This window comes from Stigmatopora argus, chromosome 10, assembly GCF_051989625.1.
Source record: "Stigmatopora argus isolate UIUO_Sarg chromosome 10, RoL_Sarg_1.0, whole genome shotgun sequence".
Classification (NCBI taxonomy): Eukaryota; Metazoa; Chordata; class Actinopteri; order Syngnathiformes; family Syngnathidae; genus Stigmatopora; species Stigmatopora argus.
This window is the reverse complement of record NC_135396.1, coordinates 9,929,819-9,951,406: the sequence shown is the minus strand read 5'-3', so window position 1 is coordinate 9,951,406 and position 21,588 is coordinate 9,929,819. Positions and strand designations below refer to the sequence as shown.

The 21,588-nt window shown below is 39.7% G+C and overlaps 2 protein-coding genes across 2 annotated transcripts; one reads left to right on the top strand and one right to left on the bottom strand.

Moving 5' to 3' along the window:
* Window positions 1-436: 436 nt before the first annotated feature.
* LOC144083416 (A disintegrin and metalloproteinase with thrombospondin motifs 8) lies at window positions 437-11,127 on the bottom strand. Its single transcript, XM_077611245.1, has 9 exons — window positions 10,203-11,127; window positions 8,427-8,666; window positions 6,710-6,842; window positions 6,472-6,639; window positions 5,594-5,886; window positions 4,144-4,327; window positions 3,308-3,480; window positions 2,890-3,065; window positions 437-2,261 (listed from the first exon to the last, which is right to left on the bottom strand). The coding sequence occupies exons 1-9, from the start codon at window positions 10,926-10,928 to the stop codon at window positions 1,520-1,522; spliced, it is 2,835 nt and encodes a 944-aa protein (XP_077467371.1). The 5' UTR covers window positions 10,929-11,127; the 3' UTR covers window positions 437-1,519.
* Window positions 11,128-13,109: 1,982 nt separating this feature from the next.
* On the top strand, window positions 13,110-21,338 carry adamts15b (ADAM metallopeptidase with thrombospondin type 1 motif, 15b). Its single transcript, XM_077611258.1, has 8 exons — window positions 13,110-14,224; window positions 14,796-14,928; window positions 15,857-16,024; window positions 16,877-17,160; window positions 17,742-17,919; window positions 17,998-18,173; window positions 18,349-18,524; window positions 19,531-21,338. The coding sequence occupies exons 1-8, from the start codon at window positions 13,238-13,240 to the stop codon at window positions 20,303-20,305; spliced, it is 2,877 nt and encodes a 958-aa protein (XP_077467384.1). The 5' UTR covers window positions 13,110-13,237; the 3' UTR covers window positions 20,306-21,338.
* Window positions 21,339-21,588: the final 250 nt, after the last annotated feature.

Genomic DNA, 21,588 nt, shown 5'->3' with positions numbered 1-21,588 from the left:
TTTCACCTTTAACAAATAAAAGATTGAGTTTACACAATTAGAGAAGGTGAAGAAATTCAATCACTTGTCTATTAGGATCTGACAGCCGTTTCTGGCCACCATATATAATTTCAACTCTCTACGATGCACGGTTTAGGCAAACGTAGCGAGAGAATCCTAACATTATCTCTGACTTACACAGATTTATCTATCCGTACTGCATATCTTCTTGAAGGTCATGGAGGAGTTGACTATGACAAGCAACCATTAAAGCTCACATTCAGACCTGCCACCAATTTGGAGTATTTCTGTATGTTACATTAATATGATGTTTTTGACTTAATAGAACTAGTAATTATAGAGGGGGGAATTCAGACTCTCTCTCAAACAGTATAAGCTATGTGTATTGACATAAATGTGTTTATTTGACATGTTATACAGACAAAACAAGTTCAGAGACAGTAGCATCTGCCATTTTTTATTACATATATCAAAGTAAAAAATAAATAGCTTAAAAGGAAGCTGGTATCATAATATTGGATGGTCCTTCATTGAAGGGATATAGACCTAATGCTCCCTCTTCTCTCATAACAAACTGTAAAACAACAGGAATGAAGACTAAAAATAATACATATAAATCGTGGAAAAAAAGTGTGAACATTAGAATGTCGACATTGTTGAGGTGTATGAGACATGAAAATGAAATGTGTCTTAAATTAGGTATAAATACTAAAAAAACAACTAAAAAAACAACTGTGTTGTACTGAAGATCATTTATAAGCCTGATTCCCTCAATTGCAACATAAAGCAGAAAAGACAATACATAGAGCAGGCAAAGTGTATTTCTTGGGAGTCGTTGTACTTCTCATCAAACATTTTTCAAACAGAGTCTTGAGCTAAAACAATTTGATTTGGTAAAAGTAGTGAACTACTTCGGGGCCCAGGTAATATATTATAAACATTATGCAGTCAGTGAATAGCTTACTCATGATGAAACCAAGTTGGGTCGGTATCATAATTACAATCCTTAACAAAAATCAACCACTTGTGTGAAGAAATGGGGAGCAGTGAAAGAGGAGCACATGCCAAAAAAGATGAAAACCACAACACGCTAATCTACCCTAGACCAAAAATCAAGATAAAACATAACATTGAAGGAGCCTACGGGAGTGAGTTCTGTGGAAGGCATTATGGCAAGATATGTAGAATTACAGTATATTTACACCATGCTGCAAAATAATGGACTTAATGCCATTTTCTTAGCCCCACTCTAAATGAAAGCTAATTTACAAATCTATTCTGTAAATTATAGTTGTCATTTTAAGTGGAGCAAATAAAATACAGCACCTTGAACTTGCATCTCTAAACGGCATTTAAATACCTTTCCGAGGTAGTTTTCCATTGTTTACTTTCAACAGTGGTTGTCAACAGTCCAAAAACCAAAAGCATACTCAGGCAAATGCACTTACTGCATTGTGATGCAATCTGCTAATAAGTGCAGTCCGATCAAAGGGAGAATTGCTCAGTTTACTTGAGCTCTTCATAAGCACTCAAGATTGAAACATTCCCCAGAGATAGGTGCAGGTTTTTTAATGGTGTCACACTTTTCTGGTTCAACAGTTTTGCCAGTGTAGTCTATACAGAAGATGCTACGGCGCCGCTCGCCCTGACCACAAGTTCGTGAGCAGCCGGACCAAGGTCCCATCTGCCAGATGGGACAGGGCTGGTCCCCGCATGCCCGGATGTCCACTGGCTTCAGATCTTTGTCGCAAAGACTTGAGGGAAAGCCTGCACTGTCTTTGCACTCGACATTTCTCCTGGACCACCCTGAACCGCAGCTTTTTGAGCACTCTGACCAATCTCCTAAAACCCAGTCTGGCGCACTGAAGGGATGAATCATATGCAACGATGTTAAGGAGCCCTTCTTCTCCTTTGACTTAAAAGCAACATCTTTAGGGATAAAAAATGAATATTTCACTTTGGGTGGATTAGTATCCCCTGTTGTAGCCAGAAGCTGAATCACGATGGCCTCTTTTAGCCTCATGAAGCTCTGGATCCTCTCCAAAGAGGTGGAGGATCCGCTGTATTTCAGCACAGCACCAAGTACAGGGATGTCTTGCTCCACTGTGGATACTGAGAAGTTTCCATTCAGGATGTAACTTCCACTCTCTCTCATTATAGCCAGATAGTTCCCATCGTGCTTGACTCCTCTGTTGCTCCGCTGTTTAATATCAATATTGGTTGCACCAGCAGGAATTGTCACAATGTCACTGTATCCATAGCTGAAAGTGAATGGAAACTGACATGGAGTAAATGCAGTATTTTATAGTATTGATATAAAGTAAATAGTTGTTTGTAGATGATGTGCTCGGAAAATGACTGGTTACCACTCCCAAGTTAGAAAAACTAAGTGAAAGATACCAATTAGCTTGATGAGCACCAAGCACATGTTAAGGCCAGGAATATTTTGATCAGATGCCCAATCCAGAACTACTCTAAAATCTGTTGCTATCAGATTTCTTTAAGGTTATCAATCGGCGACCAATTTTAGACTAGTGGTGTAAGTCACCAATTTCATGAAGGTATGGTATTTTTAGGTACCAATATAATATTTGCCGTTATTGCAATGTCTGCCATGATTTGAATCAATACCATTAAATAACTTGTAGGTTTCATCTAAATCAATTTAGAAATTTTATTTTTTGGGACAATTTCTGGGAGCAAGGTGAAAAAGCACATTCACGATTTTGGCTAAAATTTTCAGTTTTGCAGCATTTTCTTGTGCTAAAAAGATGCCAACTAACTACGTGGAAATGTGGCTGCATCTCGCATTTCAACTCACGATAAAGTGTTCATGATTTTTGTTGCATTATATTTGCTATTCAATGTCCAGTGGAATATGTAACTTACATTGCCTTGTTGAAAGACCCAGTGACCTTCCTACATGAAAGCCCATTTCCTCCACACACGCCGCATTTATCCACTCGCTTATTGGATCCAATCATCTGATCACAGCCTGCCTTCACACACTGTCCTTGGACACAAACTGATGTGGTGTCAGGTCCGCATGGTGTTCCGTCAACCACCTACAAATGTAGATTTATTGCATTATTGTCGTTCATGGGAGTAGAGTTATGCATTTTCAACAAATGGTTGTGGTGGAAATGTATATATAAAAGAAAGCCTGATTTAAATCCAGTATTTCCATTTGAATGTTTCCATAGTGCTAAGTCAAATGCCAGTTCTGAACTAGTTTAGATTATTTGAATTGGTATGTAATCCCTAACTCAGAATGTTTAGAATGAGCAGTGATGTTGAGTGCATTTACCTTGGACTCAAAAACCTTAAATTCACTGCTCCCTCTGGCCCGACAGAATAGTTTGCATCTGTCCCTCGGAGACACGCCAGCATACTTCGGTATCCAATGTTTCATCTTGCCATTGTAGTCCAGGTAGTTTGCACTGTTGTACTTTTCACACTGTTCCTCTCGATAACTCTTGCCTGTTGGGGAAAAAAATGAAAAAAGCTATTTCAGCGAACAACAGTACACATTTTACAACCAACACACTGTATAGTCCTTATCTTAACCAATTGTGGTTTTCACGTTTAATCCAGAGTAACAAAAAAATGAATAAAATAAATCATTTGAAAATATGTACCACCATTAATGTAGCCAATAAAAAGCGAGTAATGGTCAAATAAGTCTTGACTAATATGTGGTGCGCATAATAACTGTGTTTAGAATGAATCAAATGCATTCAATCTTATGTTTGATGGAAGTCAACACACAAAAGCTACCCCTGAAAGTGCCTCTTATATAACCCCAAATTACCCAAATTAATTTCAAATGTGTTGGAAAGCTTGACTGGACTTTTTTTTTGTAAAAGCCTGAAGTTTTTGTGCTAGCACTGAATGTTTTTAAACTGTCCATTATTCCTTCCACCCTGTCCAAGCCTGATGTTTTATGTTCTTTTGTATTCAACCCTTTGTTTCACCAGACCATAACAAAAACTCCCAAACATGAAAATGAGGTCATGGCACTTAGTCTTGAAAATATTTATCTTGTGGGGACAAAATTTGAACAGGGTGGTTTTTAGTCTCACCTAGAGCGGTCAGAAATTGATTATTAGGGTCAAAAAAGAAGTCTCTAAAAATATATATCACCATTGTTGTTGCAGGGTTGTGTGTTGCAGGACTGGTACTGGACCCTTTGTCCTTCACAATAGTTGCCACCATTTTGAGGCTCAGGGTTTGTACATTCCCGATAGGAGAACTCTACTCCACCTCCGCATGTCCTAGAACATTGTTGCCACGGTCCCCATGTGCTCCAGCCACCATCCACAACCACCTGTGGTAAAGAAAAAAAGGGACAACAACAGACAGAAGTCAGAGAAGTTGGTTGCCACAGGAAGTCTCAACTGTACAGCCGAAACCACAGTCTGGGCTTCTGGCTCTGAGGCTTGAGTGGGTTGGCATGTTGCGACTCCAGAGTAATTCTGTGTTGAAGTACGGCACGCGACTCCTGTCTGCCTGTACCCACATTCTTGCTACATGTGTCACTCAATACTTGGAGCCTGCCGTACTGCTGCATTCTGAGGCACGATTTAAAGGCTTTGTGTCTTTTCCAGAGGTTTAATGACTTTGGGACAGCTCAACTCCCAGCTGCCACTGTGTCTGGGTGCTTAAACAGATGTGCGATCATAACACATGGATAAGCTGTTAACGTAATTAAACTAAATTTAAACTCCATCAGCCACTATTTCTTCAAAACATGCCACCAATAACTTTCTGGATATCAACCGTATAATTTTTTTATTTTTATTTTTGCCTATTTCTCTTTCAATTGTACTTTAAGATCATCTAAACCACATGTGTCAAAGTGGCGGCCCAGGGGTCAAATCTGGCCCGCCGCATCATTTTGTGGCCGGACCATTTTAGATATAATATTTTGATTTATTTTTCATAAATGGATCAAAAGAACTGGATCAAAAGCCCTAACTATTCCATTTTTTATAGATCTAAAACAATGTTTATTTGAGCTTTTTTTTCTTAGTAAAGGAAAATCTCTTTTAATCATTATGTTCCATATTATAGTGGAAAACAGAAAATATGTTTTTATATATTTTTAGATTTTACAAAATGATTTTTGAACTAAAAACACAGAAAAAAATGATTTAAAAAAATACAATTATTGATTTAAAAGGGGGAAAATCAGGAAATATGATATACATCTATAATCTTCATTTTAATTTAATCCTAAAACAGAAAGTCAGCACTGATGATTTACTTTCCCGGGCCACACTAAATGATGTGGCGGGCCAGATTTGGCCCCCGGGCCGCCACTCTGACACCTGTGATCTAAACGGTGATGTTTTGGCATCAGTCTTTTGTGCTGGAAGAGAAACATGGCATTTGTTTTGGAGATATATCTTTTAAATTGTGAATCAAAGGGAAAAAAGTACCTAGTTATAATTTTTAAGCACACCATTTATTAGAGAGGGTATATCAGAGTCCCCCATATTGATTCCATTGCATCTTATGAATAAAATTAATGTAATCAAATGCTGCTTCTACCAGTAAACAATAACACTTGTAAATATGCTGCTATTCTTACCAGTGGCTCCAGCACGTCCTTTGTCGACATGCAGACTCCATTGAGGCATGTCCTGTTGGGACTACAAGGGGTGCCATCGGCCCAGGGCAGGCTGCCATTCTTTGTGGAGCACTGGGATGTTCCATCCTCCTGGCACCAGAGCTGGCTGCAAATATCATTGTCTGTTGTGTTGGGACAAAGGAAAAAGTCCTCTCCAAAAATCTGTTGGCATTGCTCGTCTAGATTGTATTTGTATCCTGGAAGCTCCTTGGGTAATGGCAAACTGCTCTCTGGAACATCAAGCAAGCAGTCCCCTGTGGTGACAACACAGAACAATGTTGAAGCAGATCGATCATGCTGAAGTAGGAGGAGATCTTGGGTTTTATGACATTATAACAATTGTATATACAGTTTTTTGAGTGGTATGACACATGAGAATTATGTGTAATTTGTGTCCCAAATATTAATACATTATATTTAACCAATAGGCCTACAATGAGCTTTCAAGTAGCGTATTTTGCTGACACCAGTTATTTCTTTTGGCTCCGGTGGGCAAACAGGAAGAAGTTCCTAGTATGACTCAAAGGACAAAAGGGCCTCATTGATACTTGCAGCAAGAAATCGGAGCAAAGGAGGACACAAAACAATGAGTGCATTTTGGGGAAAGAAATCCAAGCAGAATAAGCAGCAGATGTTGGAAGACAGCATGTGGAAATTTGGAGGGAGATAAACTATGCCTGTGGCTTGTAATTTATAGAAGTGGCATGTTAAAGCAGGAAATACATAGTTAGAGAGGAATATCAGTACATGTTACACATCTTTGAATCCAATGTAATTATAGTGTTTCCAAATGACAGATGATTACAATCAAGACTGATTTACACATTTGCTTTTCTTACCATGACCATTGTCAAAGAACTCTGTGACGTAGAGCGCACTACAGGGAGACCAAGGCGCTGTTTTATTCAGCCTAACAAACAAAGGGGCCATCATATAATGTCCACCCAGATCCCCAAACAGCCTCTCACAGGTTTTGGAGTCATCGTGTGGCATGCTCAGCACATGACCTAAAGTAGGAAAGAGAGTGAGAAAAATGACAAAAGACAGAATGAAATATTGCAAAAACAAATAACTAACCAAGTTCATGTGCTGCGGTGAAAGCAGCTTGCAGACCGTTGTCCTCTATAACAGAGCAACTTCTCTTGGGATCACACATTGTCCCTACGTCAGCAACGCCCAATGTATCACAGCTCTTTTGTCCACAAATGTCCTGTCACACAGAGAAAACACCAATCATATCACCAGCTAACTTGTTGAGTTTTTACAAAAACAAAATCATTCAAAGAATCAGGTTTGTATCCACTTGGTTCTGCGTGTCATTGGGTTGTATGTCATTAGGTTTAGCAAGTCATCTGACAAGAGAAAATGATGCCAAAAGTCATCTCATTGTTCAATTAATTAGTGGCGGCCTAGGGACAATTTAGAGTATGCAACCAGCCTGCCATGCATCTTTTGGGGATGTGGGAGGAAAGCGGAGTACCCGGAGAAAACCCACGCAAGCTCAGTGAGAACATGCAAATTCCACACAGGAGGATTGAACCCTTGATCTCAGAACTGTGATGCAGATCTCCTAACCACTCAGTCACCAGGCCGCCTCCTTAACCATAACATTTTAAATTGCCGTCCATTTTGACTTTCATAATTAAGATTTAATTTATTTAAAGAATAGCTGCTGTTTCTAGCTAAAACATAGCCACATTATCACAAACAGATTTCATTACCATATGCAGTGCCTTTATTCTGAAAAGTACATCTCTGAATGACCATCAAAACAAGGCATGAGAGAGATTTTTTTTCATGCAAATAATTTTCTGTACACGTGGAAATTTTAGAGAAATTACATAACTGAGTAGGCATGAAAGAAATGAAAACTACTTAAGACCCATTCCAAAGCTTCACAATCCACTATAATTGATTTTACATCTGGATTTGGTGCTGCAGTTGTGCACTGCACAGCATGTTTGTACATCTTGTTCCAAAAAAGCATCTGCCTTTCATGTGTTCCGTTCTACATCTATGTGGGTGTATAGGTCAGCACACAGGGACACAGGACAGTCATCGTAAAACAGGAACAATAAAAGATCAATAATCACGTGCAACACAAGACGATGTCACATGTATTTATTGCATTGCAACAATTTGGAGAACCAAAATGGTGTCTTGTGCAGTACACACTCCCATGACTTTGAAAAACATGTCTTACACATCTGAAACTGAACCTGGCTAAGAATTCCAGGCTTACCATGCATTCATAATGTCATGGTTGATTTGTGACGGTCCTAAAGTTAGCTCATCCGAGAGGAGCCTCGCATCCTTTACATTTTAAAGCATATTTCATTGTGAGAGAAACAGACAAACTATGGATTTATTATAAATGATGTGTTTTCAGATGGAATAGATTTTTTTTCTCTCAAAATACTGGACCTTCCCATATGTTGTAACCGTCATGTTATGAGATGTACATGAGCTCATGATTGATTAAATTAATTGTGCCTCGTCTATTAGAATTGATTTTTTTAAATATAAGATTAGCAGTAAAAATGCAAAATCTCTCAATATGGCATGAGTAAGGTAAAATGTCTGGTTCCCCTGAGAAGCTACTCTTGTAATAATAAACATTACTCAACAATTTATAGTTATAGTTTGTCTTTTTTATGCTTCTTAGTTACCTTTCAGATGTGCAAAGTCATTACAGCTTTTTGCTCGTAATCAATGCTGACTTCTGGTTGCCTGTTATGCTTAAATTATATTTTAATGTTCAAGATCAAATATATTCAATACATTTGCCACTTACCTCTCTGGTGAAGAGGAGTGCAGTGTCATAGTGCTCTGGATGCCTCTGACTTGGTGGATTGAAGAACTGCTGCCAGGAGCAAAAGTTCCTGAGAGCGACCCCTCCATTGCTGGAGACCTCTGGCCCGACCTCCTCATCCTCTACCACCAGCAACTTCACTACCACTAAATTCACTGAATTCTTTATACTTGGGTGCTTGTACAGCTGGGCAGTCATTGACATTAGGGTCAAAATATAATGCTGTGGAAAAAAATGAACAACAGGTATTATTACATTGATAGGTTTTCCGGTGCCTCCATTTTTGCTCCAAAGAGTGAATCAATCAAATCAAATCTTTTTCTAATCCACGTTTATTCAGATTCAAATGTGTGTACTCTAGGGACAGTAGTGGGAAAATGGTGACTATCGGTAATATTAAACACTGTATGTAAGAGAAATAATGATAAAACAAATGGGATAAAATAGCATATTACAAGATTATTTGTGGTAGCTGTATTCGCCTGTATTTTTTGTGTTTTTAAATCAAACATGGAGTAATCCTTGTGGCCAATAAACGTTGCCATTTGGAGCGAACGAGAGGAGCAGATGTCAAGAAGCCTCCAAGTAATGTGGAATATTTCGACTCTTCACCATGTCTTGAGCTAAGTGAATAATTAAGATTGATCGTCTTTCTGGATTTGACACTGGAAAGACTTGTATCCAAATCTTATGTTTGCAAGCCATGACTTTTATGTGAAGCATGCGTTCCAACTCTGGTGGTTATTTTCCTTTTTCAAAATCTGTGAAATGTAGTTTCATTCTGTGTCATGAGTCATGACCAATGTGTTATTAACATTGAGGAAATCTGTTTTTTTCTTTATTGACAATATGACCAAGTGTTGATGCACCACTAACCAATTTTATGTCTAAGGTGGTTTGTACACATGAACTTGTGGTCTTGTTCAATATATTCAAAGAATTTGATCATACGTTTACAACACAAAACATTTTTTGGCTTATAACTGTTATTTCCATATGTCAAGATGATATACAAACAGGATCTGCAACATTGACTGCAGCTGATTCCCCTGGAATGCACATGACATAGTTGAGTTATGAATCATGAGAAGCATCTTCCATGACGCTGTGGTCCCGTTGCCAAATCATGACCAACTCCAGAGGAATGCAGTGCAGCATATTTCTGTTGCAATTTTGCCGTCTGGCCTTTTTTTCTTCATGCAAAACAAAATAAAAATCACGCTGCGTACCAAACTTTGTCTTCAAATAAGGCTTTAAACTTCAGAATATTTTTTTCTATCTTAGTTGTGCACAATTACAACTTTATGGGGGGAAATGATCGAGAATTTCGAAGTAACTTTTGTTATGTTACTAGGCAGCCCCGTGTGGGAGTGGTTAGCGAGTGTGCCTCACAGTTCTTGGGCCGAGGGTTCAATCCCAGTTCGGTCCTCGCTGTGTGGAGTTTGAATGTTTTCCCCAGGCTTGCGTGGGGTTTCTCCGGGTATTCCGTTTTCCTCCCAGATCCCCAAAACATGCAAGGTAGGCTGATTAACTCTCTAAATTGCCCCTGTGAGCATAAATGGTTGTCCATCTAGTTGTGCCCTGTGATTGTCTGGCCACCGAATTGGGGTTTCCATCACCTGGTGCCCGTGGTTAGCTGGTATAGACTCCAGCAGCCCTCGCAACCCTAGTGAGGATAAGCGGCTCAGAAAAGGAATGAATGATATGTTCCTAGAAATGATGCATATGGCATAGTGTTTATAGGTGCGAGTGTCTGACCTTTATTTCATCCCCGTAAAAGTGGGTCATGCTCGAATCTGCCACTGCCAGCGTCTCTATGAACCGTGGTGCAGAAACGAAGCGTCTCCGGCGAGGTTCCCTCCGTGCGTCACCGCCATCACGCGTCAAAGCTTGCCACTTGTGTTGCAGTCCACCAGCTTCGGCCGGCTGATCGAATTGCAAAGGGACAGCGTGGTTTTCAGACAAAGTCCTCCTCCTGACCACATGCAGCTGCTGAGCCGAGGGTGAGCCAAATCCTCTTGGAAATTTGGGCTCAATAAGGTACTCCGTCTGCTGTGTTATGAAGGAACCACGGACGCCGGAGCACAAACTCAGAGCCACGAGCGAGTGTTGATCTTGATCAACGTTCCCCGAATAGAAGCAACTTCTGAGCTGCCCTTCACTTTCATCCGTCTGGTTGATCAGGTTGTGGATCTCCTCAACCGAAGGTTGCGCACCTGAGGCCATGCGTAAAACATCTTTGGCACGGAGGCGCTGGATGGTAAAATAAGGCGAGATGAAACTACTGTCGGGGATGAGATTGAGGATCATCTCTTTGCCAAATGCGCGGAAGATCATCCTCTCTTGTTCCTCGCTTCTTTTCCAAAAACGACCCCCGAGTCTTGCGTTTATCCGAACAGGTACAACATCCTCTGATTCGAACCAAGTGGAGAGCGTTGGGTGGAAGGCGCAAAAAAGTAGAAAACAAGTAACCGGGGACGACATCTTCTGCGAGGGAAATTGACTTTTAAAACAAATTGATGGCAATACTGCTCCTTTAATCTTCCACTAGGCGGCTATAGTTTGGAATCAACGCTGAATTCTTGCGTATAGTATTTTATTTTTCTTGGTCAAAAGTGTGTCTGCTTGCAATGCCCTTGTGTGTGTGCGTGTATGTGCGTGTGTCTGTGTCTGTGACCGAGCACCGTCCTTGTGTCACTCTCTGCAGTCTGGACACAGCGGATCTATTTATACGTTCTGTTCTTCTCCAGACAGCATGCAAGGGGGCGGTGGGGTGTATTTTTGATCATCTCGCTTGCTGGAAATCCTCCTCCCACTATTGCACTCGAGAAATTGGAGAATAAAAGGACCTGATGAGAATAAACCTCCCCATAGCCCTTGTGAAGTCGCTTTTAGGAGTGTATTTTTGATCATCTCACTTGCTGGAAATCCTCCTCCCACTCTTGCACTCGAGAATATGGAGAATAAAAGGACCTGATGAGAATAAACCTTCCCATGGCCCTTGTGAAGTCGCTATTATTAACCCAGGATTTGGATTTGGATGGATGGACGCTTTGAAGCAGATTGGAGCTATTTCGGCATCCATTCTATTATATTACTGTCCTTTTGTCATTCTTTTCCTGTAATTCAAGAAAGCAAAATGAGCTTTCAGCCCTGCCATCATTAGGTACTAAAATGAGCTTTTGGTTCTTAACTCTTTAGCACCAATTTGGCTCATTGGCAACCATTTACGGCTATAGACGTCAATGGCATCGAAAGACGAGTGTCCTCGCAGCTTAAACAAACTGAACAACGTTTTGAGTGGCAGGTAATGAGTTAAATAATTCTAGGAAAGCATCATTGACACTTGCCCAGAATCTCCCCTAGCACACATTACAAAAAAATAATATTATGATCTAACTATTAATTTATCATCACAATTATGTAATACATAGTATGTAGCGTGAGCCAAAAAAAGATTTGTTTTGGAATCCCTTTGCACAGCTTTCAGTTCTTCCTCCCCTCCGTATTTATTAATTTTACAAAAAAAAATGGGCAGCGATGCTTCAGCCTGTGTGGAAATGTATCTTTTTAAGACAACGTTGGCAGATTTATAGACAGTCTTGCAGTAAATAAACTAGTAATCCAATTTCCATCGAATTCAGGTTTCAGTTCTTTCCCTACCAGTAACAATAATGTTGTTGTTTTCATAATTATGATCAATAAGCCGAAAATGATTATTAAAGTGCACAGTTTTCTTCATATCCAATATATACAGGGGCCCAGCAATATTGTACATACCAAATGTTAATCAATTGTATCTGAAACACAGAAGATTTTAAACGTAATTTAAAAATTATATTATAATTATGTTGACTGACATTATTTGCAATACCAAGCTCATTTATGATACTGACTCCTGTACTTTAGATGCACTTGATCAATCCAGTAGTGGAAAAATAAGCATGCAAAATCAATCCCTTACGAATTTCATCGTGATGCAATGTAGTCTCCGAAAATGATAAATTAGGGTTATCATCGCTCCAATGATGATAACCACCAGGTGATGCCAGAGAACAAAACATTTACAGGCAGTCTTAAGCGATCGTGAGCCGTTGCCTCCATGAACCAACAGGTGTCGCTCTTGGTCAATAACCATGTACAATCGTCGCTCAAACTATATTTCTAGGCAAATCAATGCAATAAATATACTGAACAAGATAATCCCTGATGTTCTTGTTTGTTTAAAAAGTTGATAAACCTTGCCGTTTTCCTACGTCCGTTTTTAAATAATATGAAATCATCCACACTATCCACATTACAGCAGGACATTCAATCATTTTTTAAACTGATTATATACTCACAAGGATATATTTTTTTCCAGGATTTTAATAACAATTGCAACATGTCAAGTTGTGTTGAATTGTATGGCAATCCGATTTGAGTGCATAGTTTGGCTGTCTTGGTGAGTCTTTTTTTCTTCTTCTAGTAAGTGGGGGTAAGTGGGAGGGCTGATGATGCTCCGGCTGCTGTCACACATGCTGCACAGCAACAATAATATTTGGAGAGTTAGAAGTGGCTGCAGTCTGCAGCACCAACCGAGATGCATGAACAATGAACTCTCTCTTTATGCGCACACTTCAAGCTGACAGAGGTCATTGCTAGCAGTGCATGCTTGGAGAGGGTTGGTGCATGACCACAGTAGACGGATCGGGCAAATAATGGATAAGGAGCAAGCTTAGTTCTTTTTAAATCTCTCCTTTTTTCTTTTTAAGAGAGTGCACTGTGCGCAATTAAGCCTGTCAGTCAATTGCATGGAAATGCAACTCAGGGGACTCTATAAGGCTGCTTTGCAAGAAATAGGATCAGCTATGGCTATAAGTATTATTCCCCCTTTGAACATTTGTTTTCAAATGCTTATTTGCGTCACATTGGCACATAGCATAGATGTTGACTTCTCCAGACCTTTACGAGTGGATTCCCGTGCGCACGGAGCTCCCTTACAGATGAATGAAAGACAAGTTATTTTTAGGATAAATGCGTTCAAGCAGGAATTTTACCTCAACCTCCAGCCGGATAGTAATTTTCTCGGGTCGGGTGGTGTAAACCCACTCGAGGACGACGCATCAACACCTGCAGACCTCAGGAAATGCTTCTATTCCGGTAATGTCAACTCACAGCCGGATTCGTTTGCAGCGTTAAGCTTGTGCAAGGGTCTCAACGGGGGGTTTTATGAGAACGGCACGGAGTATTTCATCAGCCTCGCAAGAGGTGAGGATGGAGAGGACGAAGCCGGGGACTTGTCATCCAAGAAGCACGTCATCCACCGCCGGAGAAACTCTGCGTCTCTGGCCGGCAGGTGTGGAGTGAAACCTGGCTCCAACTTCAACACGTCCCTGGAAAAATACAAGTATATGAGTGAAGCAGAGTTTGGAGACTCGACTGAAACTGTGTTGGAAAGCATAGGAAGGGTCAAAAGATTTACATCCATCCCTAGGTTTGTGGAGGTGTTGGTGGTGGCAGATCCATCCATGGAGTCCTTTCATGGAGATGATTTGAAACATTACCTGCTGACACTCATGTCAGTGGCAGCCAAGCTTTACAAGCATCCCAGCATCTTAAACTCCATCAACCTAGTGGTTGTGGGATTTGTGGTGTTAAAAGAAGATGACAAGGGCCCAAAGATTTCCAGTAATGCTGCCCTCACTTTGCGTAATTTTTGCTCCTGGCAGAAGAAATTGAATAAACATAGTGACAAGCATCCCGAGTACTGGGACACCGCCATTCTCTTCACCAGACAGGTAAGAATGAACACAGCGTGTGCAATTGTATACTTTAAAATGGGATTATTTGGTTCAAATTTGTCTTCATAAAATAGTACGATATTAGTTTCATGTTTCACAAAAAGCCAATTGCCATAATGTGTCAACTTTAATCTGGTGTTACTTGAAATGTAAGTGCATTTTTAGAAATAAATGAGGTCTATCCGTTTACTGTTAAGATTACACTTGCAGTAGAGTAACTCATGTTACAGACATTCATTGGAGTTAACTAATGATGCAATCTTTTTGGGTCGCCGACATGTGTGCAGACCTCTGACAAAAACAACAATGCTTGATACTCATTTTTGACAGTGTTTATTAAGTAAGCAAAACCATCTCCAAAATGGGTTAACCAAAATTGCTGAAGAAGCAGAAACAAAAATACAGAGTATCAAGGTCGGGTTATTTAAATATGCAAATATAGTCGATTTCTTAGACCTGTGATGATTTTTTGAAGTGATCACTCGCATGTAAACATTGTTCATTATATGAGTAAGATTCATATCCTTTCTTCAAACTAGTCTTTTCACAATGAACTGTTACCAAACAGGATCTTTGTGGGGTCACGACTTGTGACACGCTGGGGATGGCTGATGTAGGGACCATGTGCGACCCCAAGAGGAGCTGCTCTGTCATTGAAGATGATGGCCTGCCATCAGCATTCACAACAGCCCACGAACTAGGTAAAATGAGATATTGTGCACTTCAGATCTGTTTTCCAAGTCACTGTTTAGAAATCCACGTCGATATGTCCTGACCATGGCTTGAATTTCCATCGTGACAATGTGGAACGATTGTCGATAACGGTTATCGACAATCGTTCCACATTGTCACGATGTTATGTTATTAACCGTGTCACTGTAGCTATTCACATCGCACAGTATAACTTGTAATAAGTAATGTTAAAAATAATGTTCTTGTATAAGATTTGATGTATGACACTATGATGAAAATAGACGACTGAAACACTATGATGCTTAGTGGAAGGGATTCCCTGTTTATTTTTGCACTTAATTTGAAAAAAGAGAGCAATTCAAATTCCCACTTTAGTTCTTAGTGGCCATAAGTTTAAGAATCTTGTCTAGTCGAAAAAGTTGCTAATAATGCTAAAGGACCCTTGCATAGGTATTCCATTAGTGTTTTCAAATATATGTAATGTAATAAGTCGCATAACAATTTCCCGAACATGTTTGTTTCTAAATTAATCACATTGAAACCAGAGTTTCTTTTTTTGGAAAGTTCTTCATGTTCATATTAAGGAAAATAAATTGTTTCCTTGGGAACTGAATTCCCCTGCCAAGGCTGGTCAAACACATGGATGTATGCCATGCTTTATATTCCCATGCATAGCTGCATTCCTGCCTGATATGACATCATTTTAAATTAATCCAATTTTAATCTGCCGTTGTCTGTATTCAATGAATACATGTCTGGCAAAGCATTTAAAACATGTTTTGATTAGAGTCAGTGTTTATTTTAGAAAACGTAAATCGACATTGTGTGCAGAATATTCAGATTATCTCATATTCAATAAGCGAACATAGAATTGCTATTAGTAACATGCAATTTCTCTCTCTCATTTCTACTTCCCTTCCCACGCTATCCTCTTAGGTCACGTCTTCAACATGCCCCACGACAATGTGAAGGCATGCGAGGAGGTCTTTGGGAAACTACATGACAACCACATGATGTCCCCGACTCTAATACAGATTGACAGGAGTCGACCTTGGTCTGTATGCAGTGCAGCCATCATTACAGAATTTCTGGATCGTGGTCATGGTTAGTGAACACTTACAGTTTATGTCTCTTCCCTCAGAAGAATGAAGAAATCTGTCCTGGTGCAATTTTCTCCACTGTGCACTTCATTTAATTGCACAAAAGCAGTCAATAACATAATTTATCTCTTCTTCTTCAGTCTTTGCCCACCACTATTTGTCATTCATGCACGCATATTCTGTCGTACTTCCATTAAACTCCATTCCTCTGCTTTCCATGAACATATTTTGGCTTTTCTGAATGTTTTTCCACCTGTTCCGTGTTCTCACTGGAAATCACAATGTCAGCAAAACTATTGAAACTATTGTTACTGCTGTCACACTCAGAGCAACATCTTTATTTATTAGTCATTTGTCTTTTCCTATGGAGTTCCTTGCACTAAGTTTGTCAAAGTGTAAACTCTTGTAGCTGAAACTAAGTGGATTCTGCGTAAATGTGACAATAAAACATTGTGATTTATGACTTCCTTTTTGCCGTGCTCGATAGCTGCACGTATTATTGCAAGCTGTCACCAAGTTTAGCATGACATTAATCATTTGGAAATCCTGATTAATACTGTATTAGTAATGCACAAATCAATTTAGGATTACAAAAATGCAGTTTTTTTCTTTTGTTATATTTTGCCCAGTTGCTGTTAAACAATGAACGTCGACTAATCATTTTTATTACAAACCAGACATTTTCAATGTGAGCCTCTGCTGGTTCAACGTGGCTTTACTAATCTGTCTGAGATGATTCCAACCTGAACAGGAGAAGTGGTTACATTAATTGGAGGAATGTTTCTTCTCTCACTATAATGAAATGAAGAATTTGAAATTGATTCTTTTTCTGGCTGTGTTTTTGTCTGTGTTGTAGGAGACTGTTTGCTGGATCAGCCCCAAAGGCAGCTGTCTCTCCCAGATAACATGCCCGGCTCAAGTTACAGTCTTCATAGTCAGTGTGAATTGGCTTTTGGGGATGGCTCCAAGCCTTGCCCTTACATGCAGTCTTGCTCAAAACTGTGGTGCACGGGCAAGGCTCGTGGACAGCTGGTCTGTCAAACCAGGCACTTTCCCTGGGCAGATGGCACCAGTTGTGGCACTGGCAAAGTGTGTTATCAAGGGGTCTGTACTGAAAAGCACACTGTCATACAAATCAAGGTGAGACACACTGTACAAGAAAGGGGGAATTTAATCGTGAACAATTGCAAAACCTTTAAGTTTATTTATCCACCACTTTTTTCTTATAAATACTGATCTAAATTTGTTATTTTTGTAAGAAATCTTCCACATGGTTAGCGCTTGTAAGAGTATTAGACGCCTTGCCACTTATAAAATATTCAGTTTCTGTTTAAGCAACACAACTGTTGCCTTTCAGTCTTATTTGAAATACAGAAATAACTCTACTTACGAAATTGGTTCTAAAAAAATTCGTAGCTTGGATTTGTATATGTAGAGCAGTACTTTCTAGGGAAATTCTGTAATTCGTTCCACAGTCCATTAAATAAAGAAATAAGATATGCCATTATTGATCTTAGTGCTTGTAGATAAAAGATCATTTATTATTGACAGATCATGATTGCATGTTATCCCAATAAATCTGTTTGGACCCTGGAGACTATGACATACCATAAAATCTTGCTTAATCAATTAAGATTTCCACAAATGCCAGGTTAAAAAGGAAAATGTCTAAGGAATTTCCTTCCTGGAGTAGTGTCACCTACTTTTTCTGTTCATCCCAGGTGGATGGTAGATGGGGGAAGTGGGGCGTATTTGGAGATTGTTCCAGAACTTGTGGTGGAGGTGTCCAGTTGGCCAAGAGAGAATGTAACAACCCAGTTCCTGAAAACGGTGGCAAATATTGCTACGGCCTTCGAGTCAAGTATCGTTCCTGCAACCTCTACCCTTGTCTTGAAACAGGTACATTCAGACCTTCCGCACAGGATCTTGAATCCTATCAAATCCTATTGTAGTTTTCATTGTAATTTTAAATTTTAGGCAAGAGTTTCCGTGAGGAACAGTGCGAAGCGTTCAATGGCATGAATATGAACACAAACAGATTGGGCTCATCTGTGGTGTGGGTTCCAAAATATTCTGGCATCGCCCCAAAGGATAGATGCAAGCTTATCTGTCGTGCCAGCGGGACTGGTTACTTCTTTGTCCTTGCCCCAAAAGTATGTACTGTAAAACTTTTAATAATTATTTATTTAGAATTTATTTTATTATATTGTGTGGTGATGAGGCAATTTTTTTCCAAGTGATTGGTGCTGCAGTGTGAAGAGTTTAAAAAATATTGAATATCTAAAGGTCTTTTCATTTTGAGATATATTAAATATTCTCACTTTTCAGGTTGTCGATGGGACGCCCTGTTCGCCGGACTCCACTGATTTATGTGTTCAAGGAAAATGTGTCAAAGCAGGTTGCGATGGGAAACTTGACTCCAAGAAAAAATTTGACAAATGTAACGTGTGCGGCGGTATCAACCAGGGCTGCAAGAAGGTTTCCGGAATGTTCACAAAGCCCATGTATGTAGTATGTGTGTGATTTGTCAGCATGTTTCAAAAAGTATGTCTAAACAATGGGGACGTGAAAAGCAATAGCATTACCTTAAAAGATGACTAGCTGCCTAAACATTATTGTTCCAGTATTCCCGTATTGGTTGAATTGGGTGATTGGTTGTACTCTCAGAAAAACAAACTTCACATTCACAAGGTTAACTTGTCTAGAAGAGGGGCTATTCCAAGGTAAAAAGCCCTTAGTCTGAAGACAGTGAGTAAAAAAGGAAAAGAGAAAGTCATACATTTTTTGTGGAGGTAGTATTGCATTACTAAACGATAGAATCACACGAGTCAGAAATGGTAGCACGTCCATCCATGTGGTGCATGCTGCCAACATTTTGCTAAACAAAAATGTCTCTGTTACCATGGATTCATGGTTTAAATTGATGTAATATGCTGCTACAAACCCCAATTCACATGAAGTTGGGACACTGTATTAAATGTTAGTAAAAACAAAATAGAACTAATTTCCACCACCAAGACAAGATGATGTTACAATTGAAGAATTTTAGTTGTTGTTTTGAAGTTTCTCTTCAAATAAATCTCTCATTTAAAATTTGATGATGACCAACAGCAGACTGGGAAAGTTGAGGAATCCTTTTGAACACTTATAGTCATTACACAACATCACAGTTTAATTGTTAGATGTTAAACTAATACTACTGACGAATAATGGTAAAAAAGTACACAGTTACTAATCTACCAACAACTCAGCTGCATACTTTTTAGCTTTGAAATAATAGTACTTCCATGAACAACTTGGTGTGGGGTAGTTGTAGAATAAATTTGGTTCAATAGAGCAGACAGTGTTGTAGATATCTTTATTTCTAATTGGCTTTGAATATAATGTTACCCTGCGCAAGCTCCCTAGAAAGCCAACTGTGCGTATACAAATGACTAAAACCTATATAATATAATATAATCAATAACATCAACTCCTCTGAAATAATTCTTGTTTTATGCTCTCTTTCAGTCATGGCTATAACTTTGTGGTGACGCTGCCTGTTGGCGCATCAAACGTCGACATCCGCCAGCGGGGCTACCGAGGAATCGTCAGTGACGAAAACTACCTAGCAGTAAAGAACAGAAATGGAAAGTACCTGCTGAATGGCAACTATGTGGTGTCGGCTGCAGAGCGAGACCTCATAGTGAAGGGCAGCCTGTTGCGCTACAGTGGCACGGCAACATCTGTAGAAATTCTTCAGTCCACTAGAGCGCTGAAAGAGGCACTGACGGTGGAGGTGCTCTCAGTAGGGAAGATGACGCCTCCCAGGGTGCGCTATTCCTACTACATTTCAAAAGAAAGTAAGGAGGAAAAGACCCAGCGAAAAGAAGAGAAGAGCACGTCACAAAATAGCATCTTATTGAACGGCAACAAAGTAGAAGCCAAAAAGAAAGGGATGAGCAAGCAACCAGCAAATCATTGGATGACCGGAAGCTGGGAGGCATGCTCAGTGACTTGTGGCAGTGGACTGCGAAAGCGGCTGGTGCAGTGTCAGAAGCTGGATGGAAATCCTGCCAATGATTGTGACAGTTCTGAGAGGCCTCTTTCTCTGGGGTTGTGCGGAGATCCCTGTACCATATGGGATGTTGGAGCCTGGTCTCAATGTTCTAAGTCCTGTGGCAGGGGTTACAAACGCCGGTCAGTGCGTTGCATGACTGAAAATGGTCTTCATCTGCCCAGAGACCACTGCTCCGGAAGAAGAAAGCCTCAGGAACTGGACATCTGTTATCTGAGGCAATGTTAAGGTTGATCCAAAGGGCATTTGCAAATCCCACGTTAATATGGGAGTAACTTGTTGGGTTTTGTGGGTTGAAAAAATACTCAAGTACAGCGTTACTGCAGCCGACAGAGTGTTGGACAAATGAAACAAAGTCTTTGATGACGGAGGGGATCATCCTCAGACCTCTTATTTACATGAGAGAAATGTGTTTGGCTCTCCTCAACAGTCTAACCAGCTGAGGCAAGTTGGACTTCATGTGAGTCTACCTCTTCTACAGAACATGTGAAATATGCCGCTACATTCAAGAGGGTTGCCTGGCATAGAAGGGATGGGTTTTAAGGACAATAGAAAATAAAAGTTCCGGTAAAGCAATAAAATTCAGAGCATTAGGAGAGCTTGCTTGAACCTGCTATTTGAAACAAATGAGTTTACCTGTGAAAAGACTTTCCACCTTGATTTTAGAGAAGAAGCAGTTAGAAAAATGTGAGCCACGTGTAAGGGAAATATTTTACTGAAATGTGTAAATGGTTTTGTCTCGTTTCTATTGGGTGCTGAATAATTATGGCCGGCTAGAGTAATAATGTTGGTCGACAGCAAAGTCTATTCTTCAGGCCACTGGTAAATTGTAAGCATCATACTAATTGCCACTTTTGGATATTGGGTCTGGGTTTCTTTTAACATGTGATTCGTTTTAAAACAGAACTGTATACTTTGTAATGGGATGGCAGTCATAAAATGCAGAAAATGCAAAGCCAAGTTCATGCATGTATTTGAGGGGAATATGAACCAAAAACAACACTCAATCCCCTTAAGATATGCTATTTTGCATTCCATGTTATCATGTTGCTTGTTTTTAAAGGACTGTTTACTTTTAGCTGAGGAAACATTGGTGTTCATGTCATGGGATCTTTTAAATTCCTCACTGTATCTTCATGACTCCTTTCAACTGGGCAGGGATTCTTTTTACCATTGAAGGTTAAAAGTGACCATTTTTACCTTGACTGTTGTTTGTTTTGTTTTGTTTTAGGGAAATAGGATCTAAATGATGGAAATGTAAATTTAGTTTCTTTTCACCCCATGTATTGAAGATATTTCTTTGCTTTTGTATTGTATACTATGTATACATGTATCTCGATGTATAAAACCATGAATATGTATATAAATATACATATGAGAATGAAAGGCATTCTGTGAATAGTGTTTGTTTTGTTATTTCTATTTTACATTCAATCATTCACCTTCTGAGCCGCTTATCCTCACAAGGGTTGTGGAGGGTGCTGGAGCCTATCCCAGCTGACTCCAGCATG

What these genes read in the sequence shown, in the direction of transcription:
- adamts15b (XM_077611258.1), top strand. Translation starts at nt 13,238, where the DNA reads ATGGAAATGCAACTCAGGGGACTCTATAAGGCTGCTTTGCAAGAAATA. An exon ending in CACAACAGCCCACGAACTAG is followed by an intron (nt 14,929 to 15,856) that starts GTAAAATGAGAT and finishes CTATCCTCTTAG; the next exon opens with GTCACGTCTTCAACATGCCC. An exon ending in ACACTGTCATACAAATCAAG is followed by an intron (nt 17,161 to 17,741) that starts GTGAGACACACT and finishes TGTTCATCCCAG; the next exon opens with GTGGATGGTAGATGGGGGAA.
- LOC144083416 (XM_077611245.1), bottom strand. Translation starts at nt 10,928, where the DNA reads ATGTCGTCCCCGGTTACTTGTTTTCTACTTTTTTGCGCCTTCCACCCA. An exon ending in GTTCTTTGACAATGGTCATG is followed by an intron (nt 5,887 to 6,471) that starts GTAAGAAAAGCA and finishes TTGTCACCACAG; the next exon opens with GGGACTGCTTGCTTGATGTT. An exon ending in TTAAGGTTTTTGAGTCCAAG is followed by an intron (nt 3,066 to 3,307) that starts GTAAATGCACTC and finishes CTACATTTGTAG; the next exon opens with GTGGTTGACGGAACACCATG.